The 25,083-nt window shown below is 37.6% G+C and overlaps 1 protein-coding gene across 2 annotated transcripts in view; it reads left to right on the forward strand.

Annotated features, from left to right (window-relative positions):
- Nucleotides 1-25,083, forward strand: part of sntg1 (syntrophin, gamma 1) — a 73,675-nt gene that overhangs the window by 47,415 nt on the left and 1,177 nt on the right. The window contains exons 13-18 of one of the 2 annotated variants that reach the window (XM_047367556.1): nucleotides 7,233-7,271; nucleotides 10,729-10,845; nucleotides 14,031-14,102; nucleotides 14,540-14,692; nucleotides 14,809-14,901; nucleotides 23,509-23,619. In XM_047367556.1, the coding sequence (XP_047223512.1) occupies nucleotides 7,233-7,271; nucleotides 10,729-10,845; nucleotides 14,031-14,102; nucleotides 14,540-14,692; nucleotides 14,809-14,901; nucleotides 23,509-23,619 (585 nt within the window). Of the gene's footprint in view, nucleotides 1-7,232; nucleotides 7,272-10,728; nucleotides 10,846-14,030; nucleotides 14,103-14,539; nucleotides 14,693-14,808; nucleotides 14,902-15,573; nucleotides 16,890-23,508; nucleotides 23,620-25,083 lie in introns of those variants that run through there. The other variant, XM_047367557.1, reaches the window with a different exon arrangement.

Consider the following 25,083-nt stretch of genomic DNA (forward strand, 5'->3'; position numbering starts at 1 on the left):
AGTTTCATTTAAGTTGTCTGATTTCCTACTGCTTTCATCAGTCTGAGAGAACACCAAAAAGGCTTTTGGGACATATAAACTATGTTATTGATTGATTCATCATTGTGTAATTCCAGCAGAGTCCCAAAGAGATCTTTAAAAAAGGGCAAGGAAATTATGCTTTTAAATTTGTTAATCCACAGTAAACATTTACAGTTGAAACTTGATATTTACATATACTGTATAAAAGGACACACTACCTTTTATTTCATTGCTAACATTAAATCAGACTAAGGTTTTCTTGCTTTAGGTCAGTTAAAATGACCAAAATCACCCCTTTTGCTAAATACCACAATAATAAACTTAATAGTTTTCAATAAATTAACTTTATTCAAATACAGAAGTTTAAATTTCCTTAGTATTTGGTAAATTATCCTTTTAAACTGTACGACTTGGTTCAAAACCCTTAGGTTTCCCTCCACAAGCTTCTCACTATAGTTTGGTGGACTTTTGGCCCGTTCCTCCTGACAGAACTGTAACTGAGTAAGGTGTTTACTCTCACTGTTTTCAGCTCTGCCCACAAATTTTCTGGACTGAGATCAGGAATTTCAGATTGCTACTCTAAAACATTTTTCTTGTTGTTCTTAAGCCACTTTGTAACTAGTTTGAGAGTATGCTTAGGGTCACTGTCCATTTGGATGACTCATTTGTACCAAAGCTTTGACCTTATGGTTGATGTCATTAGATGTGGCTTCAATATTTCCCTATAATGTTCTTATAATGACATCTTTGTTGTAAACCAGACCTTTCTGCCGCAAAATACCCACACAACAAAATGATGCCACTCCAGTACTTCACAGTGTGGATGGTGTTCTCAGGCTTGCATTGCCATGACCAAACACTGCAATTCTAGCATCATAACACAGAACATCCAAAAGTTACGTTTTCTTTTTTTTTTCCCTGAGTAGATCTCCAAACTATAATATCTCTTGTCATTTTGTGTTTGAAATAATAACCTCTTCCTCATTGATTAGTATTTGAAACCATATTTGACTGGTTTCACTGCATAAAATGACACTCTCTTACCAGCTTTAGCACTTCACACGGTCTTTTGCTGCTGTTCTGGGTTGGATACGCACATTTGGCACCAGAACACGTCTCCGAGTCACTGACCCCTAATCCATTCTGAATAGTAAAACAGATAGACATTTTCCAAGCTCTTTATACTTGCATGCAATTGTTTGAACTGATAAATGTGGCTTGTTCAGGCACCTTTATTCCGACATTTAGCAAATAGAAATTATTATGGTAATCATAACTGACCAAAAACAGGTAAAGCTAGTCTTATTTAACTATGCATATTAATACAGTGTATGTAAATGTCTGGTTTTGAATGTATGTTCATACCTTCTTATAAAAATGACTGTAAAAATTCAGAAATAAATGAAAGAATAGAGCCGTTTTATGCTTGCAGGTGTCAGTCTTTTGAACAATCTGTTTGCAGTCAAACATGTACCATTTGTCACAACGAGAAGCTTCAATTTCTCATAGCGATGGCAGAGGAGGAAACTCCACTCTACTCTATGCGCTCTGCAAACTCTCATAAAGGCTGTGATGTTCTGGTCTAGTGGTTGGAGAGGCCATCTCAGGGTACATGAAAACCCCTCTTGAATTTGTTTAGCGATGCATTTGAAGGCATCATTGAGGATATTATGAAAGAAAGTACTTGCTCCATTGCGCATAATGACTCCCACCAGTCAGCTGCTTCACAACAGAGCTGCAGCAATTGTACGCTGAAGTCTGTCTACAATCTTATTTCCAAACATGAATTGTGAATCGGATCAGATGTTCGGGTTAGGCTTGTTGATGACTCACTTCTAATGACTATTTAGGGCACTCTGCTTCTCGCACCGTGTCGGGTTTATTTACGTTTTGACCTTAAATACAAGTGCAATTTCTTCTCTTTTAATTACAGTTCAGCTGCAAGTTTCCAGCTCTTTTTTAGCAAAGTATAGCCTGAACACTTGGGCCCAGGGGTGCTGATTCAATTCAGTGGAAATCTTTAAAGCTCTACTTCAGTGACATTCAGCAGCCTCCCCTGTTAAGTGTTTTTCCAAGTTCAGTCAGCGAGCATTGGGCTGGGATCACTCTTCTTCTTTACAAGTTACATCTTGCCATTTATTAGTGAGTTTAAAAATAATCTTAAATGAGAATTTGTGGTTCCTGTAACACATAACAAAACAAAAAGGCTAAATTTTCAGGCACATGTAAATAAATAGAATATTTTATTAGGATCTTAGCTTGGTGTCGTGTAATGGAAAAGGGTAGGGCCCAAATGCAGGAAGGAGGCAGGCAATTGAAAATAAACTGTTTTCCAAACACTAAAGCCCAGGGTGGAACCCAAAATAATACAGAAGAGGAGGAACACAAGGAAACAAGCGGATGTGAATTAGAGGAGGATTTGTCCAAGAGCTGACTAACTAAGAAATATTTAAGCTGGAGAGTTGATTATTGAACAAGGAGCAGGTGGTTGATTAAAAACAGGGTGGAGCTGGTAGGGAAGGCAAGTAACTGAAGGTGAACTGAGAGAATGGTTAAATGGCTGATAGAACACACAGGGAACATAATATAAATAACGATGAAATATAAATATAAAGCTGAACACAAAGCCAAAGTCCCAAAGATCATGACAATCGGTTTATTTCCACCACCTTGGTAGGTGATTCTATTGCTATGGTGTTGTCTGAGACATTCAGTCAGTGCTTCATCTCTTGGAGCCATGCTACTGATGTACTCTTAGAGCTTGGATGTTTCATCTTGGGTAGTGGCTCTGATGCTCACTAGTCACTAGACAGACACTAGACTCACTAGTCTGCCTCCTTCTGTGCGCTCAGTGTATAGCCTGTGGATACTGGATCTGGGGCGGAATCCACCATACATGAATAGCTTTCATGTTTTAACATCTGTGATCTGGATTTTGTGTCCTTTGGCCAGCCTATTACCCCAGCAGGTTATCTGATTATTGGCAAGGCAAAGCCGTTGATTGCCCAATTTCTCAGCAGGATTGTGCTGTTAGGCGCTCATCGAGAGAAGTCGGCTTCTTAAGCCAGTTGGTGTGGGTCATGTCCTGGCCTGGTGCTGTCTGGTTCTGTATACCTGAGACTCATTGGATGTATACCACTGTGATGCTCACTGTACTTTCAGGGATATTAGTGTGGTCTGCTGTTATGTCTATAAGCCCCTGTGCTCTGCCAACTGAGCTATATAAAGCTATATATACAACATATATAAATGTTTATTATGGAGTACCATAAATGGAAACCCAAAATTAATTCCCCCGAAGGTTTGAATGCAAATAATATTACATAAGACCAATACAAATGATTTTCAATACCGAAATGTTATGTTATGGTGTTCACAGTCATGGAGAAGACTGCTGACTTGTCAGCTACATTTTCCACAAAGTGGGTAAGCCACACAACGCCATTACAAAGAAGCTGACTATTCACTGAGTGTCATATGAAGTGTTATTAATGAAAAGTTGAGTAGAAGGAAAAAGTGTGGTTGAAAAAAGGTACAGCAGCAACATAAATAACTGCAGTCTTAAGGATAAAATCAGATCAAGAATTTGGATGAGATTCACAACGCTGGGCTGTAGTTGGTGACAGTGCTTCAAGATATATAGACATACCCTATGTGTGTTAGGCCACTCCTGAACCAAGACAAGGAATAAAGGGACTGGACTGTTCCTCATTTGAAAGTCAAAGTGTTTGGATGAAGAGTGAAGAGGCACAGAATCCAAGTTGGTTGAGGTCCTGTGTGAAGTTTCAATAGATGGTGATGATTGATGATCGTGTCATCTCCTGCTATTGGTTCATTGTGTTTTATGAGATTCAAATTTAGAGCAGTCATTTACCATGACATTTTAGATTACCTTAATCCTCCCCTCTGCTGTAAAGTTTTATAGAGATGCTAGTTTTATTTTCCAGCAGCTTCCCCTGTGCCTTTCTAAAATCTTGGCAGGAGCCAACTCTGTGAATCTTGGCATTTTATAGATTTAACTGCAAACAGTAACTTCAGGTTGGTAATCCCTCAGCGCCAGGAGCTTTTTAAACCTGATTATTCCATAATGATTTATGGTTCAGAGGTTTGTGGGTTAACAAACAAACTAACATTAAGATTCTCTGAAAGTGGTGAAGTACTGGACAAAAAAAAATAATGCTAAAATAGTCAAAATTCAATGAAAACAATTAAAAACAGGTTGGGAAAGCCTGAAGAAATGTGTAGATATCTCTAAATAATTAGTAAAAGTCAATTTCATTGGATGCCAAATATAACAAAATGAAGGATGACTTAAGAAGTTTAGACAGCATGGTCTGTTCTTTGGTGATGAATGAGATCCATGTACCAAATGGATGAAATGAATGTTCTCTGTGGGCGGCCAGGCTCAGCTGAGAGATGGGAGAAAGGGGCTCCTGGATGAGCTTGGAGTAGAGGTTGTGACCAAACAAGTACAGAGAGGTGACTTTCTTGTTGAAGTAGTTACAACATGACACATAAAGGCTGAGAAAATGTAAAAAGACCCCTAAAGAATATACTGTATTTTCTCGAAAATTAGTATAATAAACTTTTTAACTCACATTACTATTTACATTTTGAGCTTCGGTATGCTTTCACCGCACTACATTCCACAAATGTTTTTTTTTGTACACTTTATTTATTTTAATGGTAAAGCTGAAAGCGTACTCATTTAGAATAAAATATGATTGGCCAATAATATATGTTCAGAATTATCTGGCGTGTCACTCAAGAGCTTATTTTGCCATCCCATAATATATATTAATACATTAATAGTAAGTTTAATAATTGATTACTTTACAATAAGAAGCAACAATTCAACTGAATAATGTTTGTTTTCTATACAAGTAATATTTCAGTGGTTTATAAACATTTTAGCTTCGTATCTACAAAATGCCATTCACAAACTTATAATCCCAACTATTGCTAGTGAACTATATAAACGTATAGCAGTTAAACAAAAGCATAAACAGCCAAATCTGCTGCTAAAAATCATTCAATAAGTTTACCATAACAAAATATGACCACATTAAAAAATATATAATTTTTCAAATTGTTTTGGATACTTTAAACTAATAATACGTTTCCTACTTTGACAGGGCACAGCAAGTTTATCTGTAAAGCCAGTTTCCCTCAGTTGAAAATATTTAGTAATTTTAATAATAGATTATGGTGCTGAAAAATAGAAGAAAGAGCATGAGAAAGAGATGACCGCATAAACAAAAAGCATTTAGAAAAAATAATAATGCATAAATATTGTAGTTAAACATTAGAGAGATTTGAATTTGCAGAACCTAAAAAAAGCTGAGAAACAGTTGCTGATTTTTGTTTGCCCTTCTCAGTGTTTAAAAAGTCTGCATATAATTTAGTTGACTTACAATAAACCTTCTTGCTTTAACAACTGCTTTAAATTATCCAGCAGTTTTAGGTGGCCTCAGATATTCAGGAAGCTTGTTCAGCTTGCTTCGTTTTGATCCTGGAGACACTAAGTCTCCAGGATCCCCTCGGGGATCTGGGGCGTATTCACAGCTTCCATCTAAATCAGATGCATGTAGGTTAGAGTTCATTTATTGCTTTAGAAATATATTAAAATATGTCCTTTTAACACATGCATTAAATAGGAGTTCTACAGTCTTAAGGCTTTTAGGTGGACTTTTCTGTGAAATCAGTAAAACTCAATTTAGCTGTAGTTTGTCACCTGTTAAACAACCATACAGCTGATCAGAGTTTCTGTTGTGTTTTGTCTTTCCAGTATAACTTCAAATATGTTTACTGGTATGCCTTACTGCTCCAGCAAAATGTCTAAGCAGTATGTGTGAACACTGCATAGATTGCAGGAAATTTGTCATCAGTAAAACTCAGGGAGGCTGTTTCTAAGATGATTTTGAATCTTGAAGTCACACCAATGTTCTCTGCAGAACTGCTGCTTCACACGCAACTTCTACCAAAAAAGCCAAGTAGACCGTCCTAAGATGATCACAACCCTGCCAGTAAGCCCCATCGGCTCGGTACTTGTGCCTTTTGTGATAAGCAGGGGGTTTGTTCTGCCAGGCACTTTTTAAACGAATTGTTCCTTGTGAAATTTCTTCGGGGATTAAAAGTAAACACTACTTTCTTTTTGGTTTAAATTTTGTAAACCTTCGATAGCAAGAATTATTAGTACTAAAGCCTTTACTTAATAAGCGAGATCCCAGTGAGATGCAGCATCTGTTCTTCCAGGGAGTCCTGGTTAAGATGGTGACATAAACTAAAACAGTTTCTAGTAAAAGCATCACCAGAGAAGTTAATATAAGAAATTAGGCAGATGTGAAATATTTACAAACCATATCAAATAGGATCCAACACAATGTGTTACCAATAAGAGACTAAATAAATTGATTACACATTTCTTTCTCTTTACATCATTTCAGAATGTACTTGCAGAGACCGAGGCATTCCAGATTCCAGGTTTCCTGTCTATATTTTTAGATACAGAGAACGGTGTGCTATTAATTTTTAAAGTTTATAATTGGACCAATAAATCTCTTCTGATTTAAGTTAAAGCGTCACAAACCTGCAGCCTTAAGAGCCCAAAGCTGAATCTGAATAAACCTTCTGTCGCTGCTTGCATAAATTCACACCAATCTCACACCCTGGCAGTTAATCTGTCTTTTTTTTTACTTCACTATTTGTCTGCTAAAATAAATACATAGCTTGTCTTTCTTCTCTCAACTCCCCAAACTTTACTAACATTTAACAGTTGTTCACTTCTCTGGCTTGTTCTTGCCACTGTAGGAGGATGGACTCACAAATGGACATCTTAATTTGGCGCTCAGCTTCTAAGAAAGAGTTATATTGATAGTGTAGCTGTGGATTAGTTGAGAGTGATACCTGTGATCTGAACACAGGGTTTTAATTTGAAGCCTGACTGCTTTCTCTGTTTTTATTACCACAGAGAGAATGGATTTTTTAATGGATTTTTTTTGAAGAGCCTCAGGACCTTGTGGAAACGACTGGATCTATCTCATTTTGAAATTTGCATGATTTGAATAAATGGAGTCCTCATTAATCCATGTGGTTAATATGTTAAGCATCGTAACTCGTGTTTATTTGTTTTTTTACACTGTGACGATGAGGCACACGCGGTCTTTGAAGTTTTTGCGAGTGGTTATTCATGCTTTTGTTAAATTTTGCAGGTGAAGAAGATTAATAGGAATTTTCCAGTGAACCAGCAGGTAGGATGTTTTCTTAATTCTTCAATTCAACTTATTTTTCATAACTTCAGTGTTTACACTTTATCCGACATTAAAACTGAGTTACTTCTGAGCTGGTCGTTAAGTTAAGAGAGGGGACACAGCCCTGTATTACCAGCTATTACAGCACATGGGAAGCGCTTGCATCATTTAAGTGCATCTACTGGGAGACGATCAGAAAACAACTTAAGTGCTTTCAGTCAGTTAACTTGTCATGTCATTTTTCAGTCTAAATGAAGGAAATTAAACATGCATCGAAGGCTCAATGCTTATTTACTGCAGCTTCTGCCTCAAAACAACAACAAAAAAGGCCATGCAAATTTAACAAAACAAATCGCAGTGGAAAATTACAGTGTCCCGAATCTTTTTACTTGAAAATTTTATGAATCAAGGAAAAAAATGAAAAACAAGTTTTTTTACTTTTTACCCTAATCTCTAAATAAGGTTAAAAAATATGTACAGTACAGACCAAAAGTTTGGACACACCTCATTCAAAGAGTTGTCTTTATTTTCATGACTATGAATATTGTAGCTTCACACTGAAGGCATCAAAACTATGAATTAACACATGTGGAATTATATACTGAACAAAAAAATGTGAAACAACTGAAAATATGTCTTATATTCTAGGTTCTTCAAACTAGCCACCTTTTGCTTTGATTACTGCTCCGCACACTTTTGGCATTCTGTTGATGAGCTTCAAGAGGTAGTCACCTGAAATGGTTTTCACTTCACAGGTGTGCCCTGTCAGGTTTAATAAGTGGGATTTCAAGCCTTGTAAATGGGGTTGGGAGCATCAGTTGTGTTATGCAGGAGGTGGATACAGTACACAGCTGATAGTCCTACTGAATAGACTGTTAGAATTTGTATTATGGAAAGAAAAAAGCAGCTAAGTAAAGAAAAACGAGTGGCCATCATTACTTTAAGAAATGAAGGTCAGTCAGTCTGAACAATTGGGAAAACTTTGAAAGTGTCCCTAAGTGCAGTCACAAAAACCATCAAGCTTACAGCTTTGGAACAACCTCTTCCACGTCTACTTCTCACTAGGTGAAGGAAAATTTCACAGCCTGTTGGAATGTTGTGGAGAATTGAACTAAAAATCCACAGAATAGTTTCTGTGGATATTTTGGAATCGTAAGGCTTGTTCACATAACCCATAAAACACATATTTACACATAACACATATTTAGTTTTTTTGCCCTTTTAGTAAGTTTTGTATTTACTCAGCTTATCTTTGTGTAATATTAAACTTTTTTGATGAGTTGAAACATGTCAGTGGGACAAAAGGTGAAAACAGAGGAAATCTGTTACGGGGAAAAGCTTTTTCATAATGTATGTACAATTAGAAAGAAAGGACAGTAAACATGTGCCCGAGTTTATAATACTCTTACAGAATAGTGTTCTTACAGATTTGGTGCATTTCCATTTAAATTGGACCATCAAGGTGATGCACTACATTTTAAGATCCTGTCACAATCTACCATTTGCAGTGCTTTGGACAAATGGCAGTTGTGTGGTGGAACCTGCAAATCTATTGAAATTGTGGGACAACCACAGCATGGTTAATGAGAACTGACCAAAATGATTACTAGCTAGAGAATATATCTTTTTCTTCAAAGAAATAGAAAGCTGACACATGCTTTTGCAGTACAAATTAAGGTTGCTCTTAAGGCTGAAGTGATTTTGTTGGTCTGGCATCAGTACACACATAAGCTTGTCTGAATTGTGCTAACTTTACTTCATACAGCTGCAGCCATCTTTGTGCAACACTGATTCAAAGATTTCTGACACATATTTCTGTCTTGTGTTACAAAACTAAAAGGATAACATTTCCAGCTGACAGACGTCATAATGAAACTTCACCAACAAAAATATTTTTTTGTCTTATCCCGATACACCCTCTGATACTCAGTAGATTCATAGTGGATCCTATACTTGAGCTGGCCAGGTCCTGCTGCTGCAAAGCATCCCCAAACCATGACTTTTCCACCTCCATGCTTCAGAGTTAATATGATGTTTTCCTGGAATGCTTTCCCTGTGTTCAGGTGTTCAGATAATTACATTTTAGTGTCATCTGTCCCCAAAAAATCATTCCAGAAGTCCTGGCCTTTCTCTATGTTATCTCTGGCAAACTTCTTTACTTTTTTCAAAGAGGAAATGTTTCCTCCTTTGACAGCTCTCATTGAAAATTAAACATGTGGAGTTTCTTTCTGATTTTAGAGGCATACTCGTTCATATCAACAGTGGGAAGACCCGACTGTAGATTCTGTAATAAGATTTTAGGGTTTTTTTAAGACTTCTTGTAGCATCTTCCAGTCTGCTTTCAGGGTGGACTGGCTTTGACAGTTAGACCCTGCCATGTTGGCAGGCATTTTTAATGCCATCTACTTGTGGACTTTTTTCCATACAGTAGAATAGCAGATTTCTATTTCTTTTCAGACTCATAAGCTGATACAGTCTTCTTTCTGAAGGCCTCGGACAGCCCCTTCAATCTTACTATAGTGTTCGGTCTCTCTTCAATACAACACTGTTGAGCTTAACACCGAATGAAATATCTGAGGTCTAAACAGGTCAAACCTTCAGTAACGATGTCCGTATCACGTGTATGTAATGTAATACATCTTTGTGTGATTTTAGCCATTTTAAGTGTGAGTAAATGTTGGGGTATTCACTAGAAATAGAATGTTTATTTACATTTTACAGACGATTTTTTAGAAGGTCTTCTCCTCAATTTTAATTGTTTTTTTTACAACCTAAATTCTAAACCTATTCTCTAGTATGTTGTTAACACCACCCATTGACTTCATTTTAATACAGTCAATCTTACATAGTGTTATTTCAGCCTTTGGAAGGCATTTAGCCCCTTCCAGTCTCCTCTCTAACCGAAACAAACTAAACTGTTGGCCAGTCAGGGTAAAGCTGCCCATTTTCTGTGCGATTTGTGAACAATTATATACAGTTACAAAGCCGTCACTGCTGAGTCAGTTTGGTATGTGAAGATTTTACCAAAATTTGCACTTGTAACCCAAGAAACATAATTAGAGGCCAACTGAGATTATATATAGATCTCTGCTTTCTATGTATGTTCAGGTGTTCACCATCAGCTCATAACTGAGTAGGAATCTTTTCTACAGACACAAAAACTGTTTTCTACAGGCTCACAAAGATACAAAAAGTAGAAAAATATTTTATACAGTTGCAAACATCTTTACATCATTTTTCAGGCCCTTTATTTCATAGCATTACATTGCTGGGGTTAGTACCAAATATTAAGGGTTGAAATGTTCTTATGATTGTTTAGTTAGCATAATTATATAATGTTTCATCTTTTTATTTAATAATAAAAATATTATGTTTTTAATCCCTCAAAGCTCATTTTCAAAGCCTATGGACAGTTTTGATTTAGCTTTGAAAAACAAATGTTTGCTTCATTGGACAGATCATCTACATGGGCTGGGTCGACGAGAAGGAGCAGGACTCTGTTCAAGATCGGATGTACTCACCAAAGTTCCTCGCTCTGAGGGGTTCCTCACTCTTCAAGTTCACGGCTCCTCCCGTAAGCCTTCACTTGTGTCTCTCTGATTGTTACTTCATCTGATCAGACTCCTGTGTTTGGATTGATGTTTTTTTTTTTTTATTTATGCTAATATATTGTTTAGAAAAGAAAAAAAAAAAACTCTTCCCTGTTTGAGAAACAGGAAGCAGCTCACTTATAATCATCTGTGGTGCACTGATCTTCATCTTGATTGATGCTGATCATTTAATGTGTTTACATTCTGCCAGCTATTTGGGTTATTGTGATGGGAGAGATAAGCTGTCAATGGTGCTGTTGATGGCAAGAGATTGATAGATAACTGAAACTGCCTGCTGATGGTTATTGTGCTGGTATAAATGGAATATGCTAATGTAATTGGATGAGGGGACATAGGAGACTGCATGTTCAAAAGTCGGGACATGTTTTACTATTACAAAGTAATTATCTGGGATTTAAGTTTTCCTTAATGTGGGTGGATGTATCTTCAATTTGTCTTGGAAAAGTATTTATATCTCTTGAACTTCTTCACGTTTTGTCACGTTAGAGCCATTAACTGCATTGAACTTTATTGTGATTTTATGCAATAGTCCTACATCACACACTTGTAAAGTGGAAGGAAGGTGGTTCAGGGATTTTACTTTTTATTTAGAAATACAAATCTGAAAGGTGTGGAGATGATTTGGATGAAAAAATTCCAGGGTAGCCAACTAGACTCCACGTGTGTGTGTGTGTGAAAAAAGACCATGGTAGCTGTAGATAAGCTGCCCGGGTAGGAAAATGTTAGTAGTACAACTATTTTGGAAAAAGAAAGTTATTATTGACATAAGATGTCCCATTAGCAGTTTGCCTAAAGCCATGCAGAGGACACAGAATTAGAAGAAAGTTATCTGTTCAGATGACAGCCTACCTGAACTATGTGACCTACATAAAACTCTTGTGGTGTGGTGGATAACTAACGCTGCATATTAACCTGAACTTGCCTCACCATGCATTATGCTGGGAAGCTTGTCAGTGCTGATGGGAGAATGGATGAAGCAAAATGCACGCCAACCCTGTAAGAAAACCTGTTGGAGGCTGCAAAAGACTTGAGACTGGGGCAGAGGTTCTCCCAGCAACCATAATGACGCTATGTAGTTATGTGTTTGAATGGCCTGGTCAGAGTCCAGAACTTGATCCAACTCAAAATGTGTGGCAAGGTTTGAAAACTTTCATTTACAGGCTCTCTTCACAAAAATCAGTTTAGATTAGTATAATTTTACTTCCACTTCACAAAAATGCATGATGTTGCATTGGTATGTTACATAAAATATCAACAAAATACATTGAACATTTGAAAAAGTTCTACTGGTATGAATACTTTGCAAGACGCCACATATACAAGTCCTTCTCAAAATATTAGCATATTGTGATAAAGTTCATTATTTTCCATAATGTCATGATGAAAATTTAACATTCATATATTTTAGATTCATTGCACACTAACTGAAATATTTCAGGTCTTTTATTGTCTTAATACGGATGATTGTAGCATACAGCTCATGAAAACCCAAAATTCCTATCTCACAAAATTAGCATATTTTATCTGACCAATAAAAGAAAAGTGTTTTTAATACAAAAAACGTCAACCTTCAAATAATCATGTACAGTTATGCACTCAATACTTGGTCGGGAATCCTTTTGCAGAAATGACTGCTTCAATGCGGCGTGGCATGGAGGCAATCAGCCTGTGGCACCGCTGAGGTCTTATGGAGGCCCAGGATGCTTCGATAGCGGCCTTTAGCTCATCCAGAGTGTTGGGTCTTGAGTCTCTCAACGTTCTCTTCACAATATCCCACAGATTCTCTATGGGGTTCAGGTCAGGAGAGTTGGCAGGCCAATTGAGCACAGTGATACCATGGTCAGTAAACCATTTACCAGTGGTTTTGGCACTGTGAGCAGGTGCCAGGTCGTGCTGAAAAATGAAATCTTCATCTCCATAAAGCTTTTCAGCAGATGGAAGCATGAAGTGCTCCAAAATCTCCTGATAGCTAGCTGCATTGACCCTGCCCTTGATAAAACACAGTGGACCAACACCAGCAGCTGACACGGCACCCCAGACCATCACTGACTGTGGGTACTTGACACTGGACTTCTGGCATTTTGGCATTTCCTTCTCCCCAGTCTTCCTCCAGACTCTGGCACCTTGATTTCCGAATGACATGCAGAATTTGCTTTCATCCGAAAAAAGTACTTTGGACCACTGAGCAACAGTCCAGTGCTGCTTCTCTGTAGCCCAGGTCAGGCGCTTCTGCCGCTGTTTCTGGTTCAAAAGTGGTTTGACCTGGGGAATGCGGCACCTGTAGCCCATTTCCTGCACACACCTGTGCACGGTGGCTCTGGATGTTTCTACTCCAGACTCAGTCCACTGCTTCTGCAGGTCCCCCAAGGTCTGGAATCGGCCCTTCTCCACAATCTTCCTCAGGGTCCGGTCACCTCTTCTCGTTGTGCAGCGTTTTCTGCCACACTTTTTCCTTCCCACAGACTTCCCACTGAGGTGCCTTGATACAGCACTCTGGGAACAGCCTATTCGTTCAGAAATTTCTTTCTGTGTCTTACCCTCTTGCTTGAGGGTGTCAATAGTGGCCTTCTGGACAGCAGTCAGGTCGGCAGTCTTACCCATGGATTGGGGTTTTGAGTGATGAACCAGGCTGGGAGTCTTAAAGGCCTCAGGAATCTTTTGCAGGTGTTTAGAGTTAACTCGTTGATTCAGATGATTAGGTTCATAGCTCGTTTAGAGACCCTTTTAATGATATGCTAATTTTGTGAGATAGGAATTTTGGGTTTTCATGAGCTGTATGCCAAAATCATCCGTATTAAGACAATAAAAGACCTGAAATATTTCAGTTAGTGTGCAATTAATCTAAAATATATGAATGTTAAATTTTCATCATGACATTATGGAAAATAATGAACTTCATCACAATAGGCTAATATTTTGAGAAGGACCTGTAGCAGTTAGACAGCAGGAATATATTGCTCTACTCCTCTGGATTTGAATTTTAAATAGCAAAAACACTGTGCATTGTTCAGCAAATAGTTGTTTTTACATACATAAAAGTATTCTCAAGTAAGCCCTCGGTCAAAAAATAAAACAGTTCCTGAGCTTTTCATACTTCTCCATTGAGACATTTCTTAAATGAAACGCAACATTTTTGTGACGTTTTCAGGTGACGACATGGGACTGGACCAGAGCGGAGAAAAGCTTTACCGTGTATGAAATAATGTGCAAAATTTTAAAGGTATCACGGTCTCTTTTTTCACTCTCAATTCCCCAAGCATTTAGAGCAGTGTATCTCAGTGTATCAGGGTACACCAGGAGAATTTTAAGCAGCAGAAGTGAATCTGAGGGATGCTCTCATATGACTCACTTATACAGTACATTTGCATGTATTCTTTTTGCTGCTCCACAGATACACTCAAGGCTTGTAGTTGTTATTCTCCGCAGGTTTTAAGTCACTTTGAATTCGATAGTGAGAATTTATCTGCCTCTCATTATCTAGCAACAGATATTTAAATAGATTCACAAATGCCATCATCTATATTGGATGACCTTAAATTGCAATTTAGTTTGTAGAAAGCTGTGAGGGAACACATTAACTTAAAAAAACACAGTAATGCCTGTGAGTGAACTGTGTTGCTGTTGTCTTATCTGTCAGCTTGCTCTGTGTTATCTTAGGACAGTGACCTTTTGGACAAAAGGAGGCACTGCTTCAGTGTTCAGACAGAGAGCGGGGAAGATATGTTCTTCAGCGTGGAGCTGGAATGCGAACTGCTGATCTGGGAAAAGGCTTTTCAGATGGCCACATTCCTGGAGGTAGAGAGGATACAGGTCTGAATGATTTTGTTTAATAACCTCAGGCTGTTTCAGCTCAGTTGTTTTAGCAGAAAAACTGATGAAGCCATTTGTAACTGTTGTAAGTAACATTGTCTTTTGCTATTCTGCAGTGTAAAACGTATGCTTGCATAATGGAGAGCCACCTCATGGGACTTACGATTGACTTCAGCATGGGCTTTGTGTGCTTCGATGCTGCTTCAAAGGTATTTACTTTACAATCCTCTCTTAACTGTTTAGCTTCTCCACTTTTGTTTTTCAGACACCTTATTTCACCGCATTGTAAAGCTGGTTTTATGAGTATAAAAACTTCCTTGACCCACAATCTTGTAAGAGCATTGAATAGCAAAGCACTATTCAAAGGTTTTATGGTCGATTTTTATCACCAATTTTTCTAAGCTCTGACCTGCTGATACCGATGTTAATGGAGTCCGATTCATTTTAGGAGCTCGAAATAAGAACAAAACATTTGCCTTCTAGTTTCTTCAGGAATGTTAATGTAAGTCTTAACAACCAAATGTTTGTAATAAAATAAAACAAACTCTTAATGAGAAGCAGCCTATAAAGTTACAGAACAGTCTCTCTCTGCCTTACTGAAAATCTGCAAGTACAGTAAAATCCAAATAAAATCCAACTAAAAAGTATTACTCAAGTATAAGTATATCTCATTTACCCAATTTACAAGACTGACTGTAATATATAACATAATATTATATGATTGTTTTTTGCACACTTTGGAAATGTGCTTGTTTAAAAGTAGAAACTGAAAGGATCAGGCTTAAAAATAGTTTTTATCTTCTTTATACAGCTTCTTCGCTTGATTTTGAAACAACTCTGTGATACTGAAAATAACTAAGCCTACTCCTTACTCCTCACAGCAAAACCTTCCACACTGATGAGCGTTACTTTCAGCGCAACATTCACTGACCGGTAAAAAAAAGTTTGGATTTTTAGCTTCCGCCTGTTCTGATCAGGTTGTCTGGTCAAGCATATAATCGGCTAACTCCGGTTACCAGCCAAGGCATTCCTCTATCATGCCTTCAAATATGGAAGAGCCGTCTCCTCAGTGGAAGTGTTGCCTACAGTTGGATGAAACTAATCGTGATGCCTCGGCTTCCTCTTTTCATTTTTTTATTTTTTTATTTTGTTGCTGCTTACTTAATCTGCTCACGGTGCATTTTAGGAGTGTGTGCACATTTGTTTTGACGGCTGGACCCCCAAAGCCAAAACCTCTTACTGCAGCATACAGTTCATTTTGGCCTTTCCCCAAGTCTGACAGCCATGCATACTACTCCACTGGTGCACATTATGTTGATGAGAAGGAGACAAGCACTGCCATATTGTTCTCTAAGATTTTGGCTCTAATTTCAGCATTGCGTGGCAACAATGTTCCCTAAGCATGATAATATTCTTGCCAGACTATTGTTTATAGAGATAAATGCACCCAGCACAATCCATATGCAAACTGCAATTGCAGGCAATAAGGAATGGGATTATTCCGTAATTAAAAACTGCTTTTGGCAAGTTTGAAAAAGAAAACATTCTGCTTTCTGTCAAAAACCAACCAAAATGTAACTGTTTGACAGATAGATCTGTAATCTTTGGGCTCAAGATACAAACAGATCTTCTTCCATCCTTGCAGTACTGTTTCCATATGGTCAACATGCAAAACAAAGATAACACTGGATAAAATATTTATGGTTAATCTCCACGACCATCTATCTGCCAGTGTTTACGTTTGGAGTTGTTCCTCTCATGTCTGCGGTTTTCTTTGACTGTTCACACACGAGAGTCAAGTAAACGCACCTATGACCTTTCAAAAATGAGCACACAGTGGGTGGATGGATGACTCATTCCATGTATATGGTACTTACAACTGTTTAATATGTTGCGTACATTAAATAAGTAAACTGGAACAGATATATACAGTTATGTGCAGAACCCTTTAATCAGAATTGTTTTGTATCTGATGCCAATCGGACAGGCCAGTCTCAATATGCTACTTCAACGCAATATGCTTATATTCTTGTAGACCTCCTAAAACTCTTCTTGAACATTTAATGTGGAGTAAAATGTTCCCCAATGGAAAATTTGATTGTAGCAGGATGGTAAATAATTTCTTCACTTGTTAAATGGTTTATATAGCATGACTTTTCTACTTTGAAGTAGTATACAGTGTAATAATTATATTAAAGTGGCTGTTCATGGTGTATTTGTAGAACATTGTTTATTATGATTAGTAGACATTAAAATGGAACAGAATATAGATCTTTCTGTATAATTTCATAAAAATAATTTTGTATATATTAAAATGATTTTCCAGAGAGTGCATTTGCTGTCCTGGAGGTTCTTGTTTACTTCATGTCATCCGTCTGGATATAGCACACTCTTCAGAAATATATAAGACGATATTAGAGAACAGAATATATAGTTTAGATGCCACACACTGGGTGACAGTTAAGTCAGTTATGCTTGAAAAGCTTAAAAATAATTATTTTCATTGTTGATTAACTTTCAAATATTTTCTCTGTGGTATAAAGTAAACTAGATGATTATCAAAGTGACATTTTTTGACCAACCAAGGTATACCTGGAATATATAACACCTGTTTGAAAATGTGAAATGTGTCAAACGATCAACAGATCTTGAGCTGGTCGGAGGAGGTGAGAAAAACCACACAGGGTTCCTACTTTTTGTCATGACATCATTCCAGACTCTGAAATTCTCAGTCATGTTTAATTTCTTATCTTGTGCTGAAGTCAATCAAATTCCATAATTTTCCACAGCTTTCCAGACCCTTCACACAGAGCTGCTCAGCAAAGGCAAGCAAACATTTTTGATTGTTTTCTCACCTTCAGCTCCCACCTGCCACTATGGGATGCTGTCTGAGACTAGCTGATCCAATGTTAGCCTCAAATGAATAGCTTGGAGCCTGTAAAGATAGATGGATTTTAAGGTGAATGTGATCTCACGCGGTAATGAATTTGTTTCTGCCAATCAAACGTTTGTGTTTTTCCCTGAGGAAGCAGAACCTGCCAAGCTGGTGATCAGCCAAGCACATCAAAGTGTGGGGTTAACATTCCATTTGTATCTTTTTCCTTCAGTATTCTGTGTGTTGTTTGAAATCTATTGTTTGATTTTATGGCCTTAATTAAAATCATATCATGTCTCTGGTAATTTTTATAAAATTCTGAGGCATCATCTCCTAGGATTCACACTTTATGGACCATCTGATACCAATCATTGTAGCAGAGTGAAACAGTGAAAAATATTCTTTACCATTGATGACCTAAAAATTGGAGACAAACTAGATGATGTCTTACCAAAGAAGAGGAATGTGAGAAATGTTAGGTTCATTTATTTGAACTGATATAACCTTGCCCTCTGTTTCAACAGTGCTACGTTCAAATTACCAGCGTTTGAGCTCTAAGTTTACAAAAAGTAGAACTTTCTAATTGCTGTTTCTCAGAAACCACGCTAACTATTAACAGCGAAACAGGCTGGTAAAATTCTCTACTTTTCAATACCTACCTTTTTTCCCTTTTATGTGACAACCGTATAATGAAACTTCTTTAAAACACCGGGGCAAATTCTTATTAGCAAATCTTTATTATCCTAATAATAAATAATAATAATAAGCAGTACAGAAATATGTGAGAAATATTGAAATTTCAACTTTCACCTGAACAAAATGGTTGTTTTCATGGTGACAAAACAGCCTCTCAACAGTGATTGTCCCTTCTTTGACTAAAAATAATCTCTACTGCAGATTTTACAAATCTGATGCATTGCAAATTAGGCTCTGCAAAAAGTTGTGCTACATTTTTGTATGAATTTCTCACAGTAGGAAACCTTAAATTGTGCCGCAATTAAGGGGGGGGGGGGGGGGGGGGGGCATTTAGTTAGTAAATGGCGTTGGACAGGGCCTTGCCTCAACATCATCTAAAACTAGTTAAAAATATCTGAATATGGAATAGATGAAGATGTGAAGAAATGAAATTGCTCTATCTGTGTTATTATAAAAAGTGTTACTATACTAGAGATAAGTTCCTGTTATCATCAAGTATTGGTGGCAGATCCTTAAATATATTACTGGGGCTACTGCTACACCTGATAAATTTATTAATTGCCTTACCAAGTCTTCAAGAAAATGCATCATCGTTTTAGAAACTATAAATATAAGCACTTGTCCATATGTAGATTATTTAAAGACAGTGTACACAAATGGCTGAGATTATTTTCAATGCTAAAATATGTTTTTTTGTCGCATGAAGGCTGAGAATGACCATTGTTAACCATTATCAGTAAAAAAAAACTGCTATTTTATCCCTAAACAATCCCAAAATAATAATTTACCCATAAGCATACCAGCTTTCATATGTTCCTTACTATAACTAGGTATTTACTTATTTAGGTGTTTTAATTTCTAAACTTATCAATGTTGCCTTAATGCACATTAAAACCAAATAAAACAAAATCAATACATATGCCTGAAATAGGTAATGTTGTCTTCTGTTGATGCTGGTCTAGTCCTTATTGATAACATTATTAATTTCTCATGCCATAACCTTGAAACCAGGAACTAATAAAAACAGTGGTTATTGGTCTCCCTTGCCTATGAATCTGCACCAATGTGAACGAACACCTACCATGCAGGTTTGAATTCAGGCATTTCAAACCAGCAGCCATCACATCATGTATACACACATGATGACAAACCTTTTTTTTAATAAAAAGTATACCAGAATTTTTAAAAGTGAAAGAACAATGATTAAAATATGTTGCATTAGACTTAAACACTATTTACTGATATCATTCTATCTACAAGACATACAGTTAAGCTTCAAATTATTAATACCCCTTGTTGGAGTCATCCATTTTGGTCGGACGGACCGACTAGGCTGGGCAGTTTGACATGCGCAGCTCAACAGGCATCGCAGCTCTGACATCACCTGGGATTATAAAGCCCATGGAAACCAAACTTTGGTTGCCATTTCCAGCGTGTCTCACGGGACGACGCAACGGAGGAGCATATCTGGAGCGACAGAGACTCGCAGGCGAGTTTAACTTTTCCTCCACACGGCCATTCCCGGAAGAGGTTGAAAGCTGGAATTCTGTCTGATACAAGAAGGTCAGAAGATTCATATACCGATCAAAGACCACTCCGGCGCAGGTGAAAACCTACATAGGTTAATTTCCAAGGAGACCCCTTTTGTTTTCAGTCGACTGTAACAGTTCCTCATATTTTCCCCGTTTTGGACAGATGAGAAGTTTACCATTTTTGAGTTGATCACGGACAACTCAGACGTACGACCCATCCTCAAGCCGGTGAAGAGAATAAATCAACGTCAATGTAACTTTGTTCTCTTTATATTAAATCCGATGGGTGCATTTAGAAGTCTGGGCAGGATGAGGCATAGTTAAGGTGATTTAGAATCACCAGTAGTTAATCCAAGGTATCAACTTGTTGCCTCCAATATTGATTTAAGTGTTTATGCTGAACTGTTTTGATTTGCTGTGCAAGTGTTGCTTGATCGCGGAGCGTGGATGCGATCAGCAAGGTGCGTGTTCATGTTTTTGTCTAGCTGATCCTAAATCAGCCAGGAGTTAGAAGTTGGACTTTTAAAAGTTTTCCATTCAAAGCAGCTGTGGTCTGGGCCTTGTGGCTTGACCACTCCTTGTCCCAGTTTTATTACTGGAGTTGTTTTCCCGCCTCAGAGTTTTATGACCCTTTGTTTGAGATCTGGGGCAATCAGCTGTTAGTGGCTAAGGGTGCGCCCCCACCGTTCCACCAGCTGATAGCCGCTATCGCGATGCATCATCACACCAAGAAGGCTTCCCTGTTCAGTGGTTCTGCTCCACTTTTCAAGTTCCAAGTTAATCCAAATTGGACATGTTGTCCATAAAACTGCTGGTTTGATCTTCATAGACACTCATGTTTCTCTTTATTTTTATTTAGCTAATCATTAAATTTTTTTTGTAGAATAGAGCTTGTTAGTTAGTTGAAGGTTTTTGGACCAGAATAGTAATTATATCAGGGCTGTATGGTTTCAATAAATGTTCAAATATATAAAGAGAAGCCTTTGTGTTTATTTCATGCAAAAGTGATTTATTTGTCAAAATAAGGTCAAAGTTCCCCCACTGTTTGGTAAAGCAGCTGTTTAAACACTGACATTTAGCATGGTTTTGGTTAATGATTATCAATTATTAATGATAATTAACTAATTGTAGTAATTAAGTGCTTGAGCCCATAATCACAACACCAGAGGACATCTCTGATTTCTATTTGTAAGCAATGATTTTTGGTTAAGAAAAATATTTTTCTGAATTAGGATTTTCAATTATATTTTTTGATAATATGAATTAATCAAGAATCATCATCAATCCTTACACCCTGGCAGATTTGGGTTTAAAGTAATCTTAATTTTACCAACATGTTTTTACTGATTGGAAGTAATATTAACTTTTTAGAATGTCCCTGCCAGAGTCTTGACTTTAATCTGACAGTGAATTTAAAGAGGGGGAAGATTAGGTGATGGCATGGAGACTTTCCAACCTCAAGAGTTGGAGCTCCCAAGATAATTTGTCAAAATAAAAAGTGGAAACATGCAAAAGGTTGGTAACCAATGGTCGGATTACTATTAACTGGATAGCGAAAAGTATCGCCATAATGTAAAAGTGTAGGTGTTTCTGCAGGCATCTGTATATAAGGTTGGATGTAAACCAATATAGAATAGATACAATAGACAATAAATATAACAATAGAATATTAATGCAGCTAATGTGCCAGGTTAAATAATGATGGTTGGCTGTCATGCAGTACCCTATATAAAGCACAAATGTCATTACAAGATGGAATAACTGTAAACATGGGTAACAACATTAAAAGGAATCACATGTTGAACCTGAGTACAGGATAGTTACTAGTATTATGCTTAGCCATTGCACTAATGCTATTTTGCTCAGTTAGTTTCTTGGTGTTTCTCTCTTGGGGCAAACTGGTTTACTCATAAAGGGATAAATCTGTTTTTTGTCCACAGTTGGTCCTCATTCAGCTCATTGTGAGTGATTCTGGTTGCTCCTTTAGCTTAAAGAGTAAATCTTTGGGATAACTCAGTGTGGCCATTCTGTTTCCTAAGCCTAGTCATACCTGAAGTTATCTGGCTACTCAAGGAAGGTGCTCAGGATTACGCTACTGGGAAAATTCCAACAGAGGGGTGACTGTTTTGCTGTAGTCAGACCTTAGTTAGTGAGAGCTTTTAAGTAAACTGAACACCAGAGTGCAGGGCTTTGTCTCCAAGAAGTGTGAACCTGCTTTCATCTGTGAAGAACTCAGGGCGCCAGTGCCGAATTTGCCAATCCTGGTGTTCTCTGGCAAATGTCAAGCGTCCTGCACGGCGTTGGGCTGTGAGCACAACCCCCATTTGTGGACGTCGGGCCCTCATACCATCCTCATGGAGTCGGTTTCTAACCGTTTGTGCAGACACATGCACATTTGTGGCCTGCTGGAGGTCATTTTGCAGGGCTCTGGCAGTGCTCCTCCTGTTCCGCCTTGCATAAAGGGGGAGGTAGGGGTCCTGCTGCTGGGTTGTTGACCTCCTACGGCCTCCTCCATGTCTCCTGGTGTTCTGGCCTGTCTCCTGGTAGTGCCTCCAGGCTCTGGACACTACGCTGACAGACACAGCAAACCTTCTTGCCACAGCTCACATTGATGTGCCATCCTGGATGAGCTGCACTACCTGAGTCACTTGTGTGGGTTGTAGAGTCCATCTCATGCTACCATGAGTGTGAAAGCACCACCAACATTCAAAAGTGACCAAAACATCAGCCAGAAAGCATAGGTACTGAGAAGTGGTCTGTGGTCCCCACCTGCAGAACCACTCCTTTATTGAGTGTGTCTTGCTAATCACCAAAGATTTCCCCCTGTTGTCTATTCTATTTGAACAACATCATGTGAAATTGATTGTCAATCAGTGTTGCTTCCTAAGTGGACAGTTGGATTTCACAGAAGTTTGATTTACTTGGAATTATATTGTGTTGTTTAAGTGTTCCCTTTGTTTTTTTGAGCAGTGTATATATATATATATATATATATATATATATATATGTATATATATATATATATGTATATACAAAAAGAATTAATGCACTAAGTACCATCATATAAAGTTAATAGAAAGCTGTAGACAGTTCAAAGCTATACTTTTACTGCTGCGCTAAGTTGAGCACTGCAGATGTCTGGCCTTTTATAGCATCACCTTTTAAATCTTCATGATAAAGCTCCTGTGATTGGCATTCAGGGCAAGATAATACTCTATCATTACCTCTGACAAGATTAGCATGAATGAATTTCAAAGGCAAAGTAGATGAGGTGACACTTCTGCAGCATTATGCTTCGTTAGTATCCGCTGTACATTTAGCAGGAACAGGTTTAAAAAAAAAAACATCTCATGTGCTTGTTGCCTTAAAATGCAATTTTACACACCACATTTAACCAGATTGTTGCTAAAGTCATTCATATGGCACAGGAGCAGTCTTCATTGTCCAACAGTGTACACACACTGTGACATATTCATGTGGGAAGCAGTTTGCTGTCCACCTGAGGAGCCTGAAAAACTGACTCACTGGGCAGCTATTGTGTACTCATTTCAGCACTAATTGAGTCACCGAAGCGCTACTTCATATTAAATTGTGCTGTGGCTTCTCAACATTTTTTCTCACAGGCAGAAACACAGCAAATATATATCTTACAATGGCCCGTTTCTGATAAATCTAAAGTTGATAAAGATATATATTTTTTTACATCATTTCAGGCAGTACTGTGGAGATACAAGTTTTCCCAGCTAAAAGGATCCTCTGATGATGGAAAGAGCAAGATAAAATTTTTATTCCAAAATCCTGAATCCAAATCTATTGAGGCAAAGGTGAGTCTGGTTTTAGTGATGTTTTACAAGTTTATACCAATTGAACCACTAGTGTACAACTTTCAGTTGAAACCAGGTATTTACATACTCTGTACAAAAATATACATAACCTGTTTTTGTTATGATCCTTAGATGTTTGTGTTTTTTGGTTTCTTTTGTCTTTTTTTCCACCATCTCACCATTGTTATGTTTCATATTGTCTTGCCATATATAGTTAGTTCCTTTGTGTTGATTAGTGTCAGTAAATGTTGCTTTATTAGTTTATTCCATTGTATTTAGTTTCTTAGTTTATTCTTATGTTCTGTTCTTTGTACATTTTGGTTTAACTTCTGTTAGATGTCAGACTTTTCTGGTGGTTTGGTAGTTCATTTGTTTTAGTTCAGCTCCATCCATGTTAATGATTTCCTTTTTCTAAATGTGAGACTTTTTATATAATTTCTTTATTACTTTATCACTTTATTCAAAGTTGGGTGTTTACATTCAGTGGGATTACGATGCTCTTATACAAATTTCCAAATGATGAGGTCTTGGTTTTGTAAGCTTCCGAAAGGTTAATTCACTACATTTAAGTTAAATGGAAGCACACCTGTTGATGTATTTTAAATGCACACCAAACACTCTACACCCTTGTGTGACAACATGGAAAAATCTAAAGAAATTAGCCAAGATAGGAAGAGAATTTACACAGGTTTAGGTTATCTTTGGGTACAATTACCACATGACTGAAGGTATCAAGTTCATCTGTTGACACAATAATATGCAGGTATAAACACTATGGAAATGTCCATCCATCATACTGTTCAAGAATATATACAGGTTATGTGTCCCAGAGATGGTGCACTGGTGTGAGATGTGCAAGGAGGAATAAGGGGGAAGCAGGCCTGAGAAACCCATTCCAACTGTGAAGTTTGGCTATGGGAGGGACTGGTGCACTTAACATAATAGATGGCATAATTGGAAAAGAACATTACGTGGAAACACGGAAGCAACAAATCAAGACATCAGCCAAGAAGTTACATTTTGGACCCAAATGGTTCTTCCAAATGGACAGCGATTCTAAAAATATCACCAAATTATTACTTAAAGGCTTAAGGACAACAAAGCCATTGTTTTGGAGTGGTCATGACAAAACCCTGGTTTCAGTCCCAATAGCTGTGTGTGAGTAAGCCGTCCTACAAACCTCACTCAGTTACACCAGTTCTGTTAGGAAGAATGGGCCAAAAGTCCAACATATTATTGTGAGGAACTTGTGGAAAGATGCACAAAGTTATACAGTTTAAAAGACAGTTTTGCCAAATACCAAATCTTCTACCAAATTATACTAAGCATTTTACTGGGATTAAGCTACTGGAAAATCATTTTGTTATTCCTAACAGACCTTAAGCTAAAAAAATTTCAGACAGTGAGGGGAAAAAGGTTATGGGTCTTTTTCTGTAAATATCTGGCTTGCACTGTTATTGTTAA

Source organism: Girardinichthys multiradiatus, chromosome 6 (assembly GCF_021462225.1).
Source record: "Girardinichthys multiradiatus isolate DD_20200921_A chromosome 6, DD_fGirMul_XY1, whole genome shotgun sequence".
NCBI classification, from domain to species: domain Eukaryota; kingdom Metazoa; phylum Chordata; class Actinopteri; order Cyprinodontiformes; family Goodeidae; genus Girardinichthys; species Girardinichthys multiradiatus.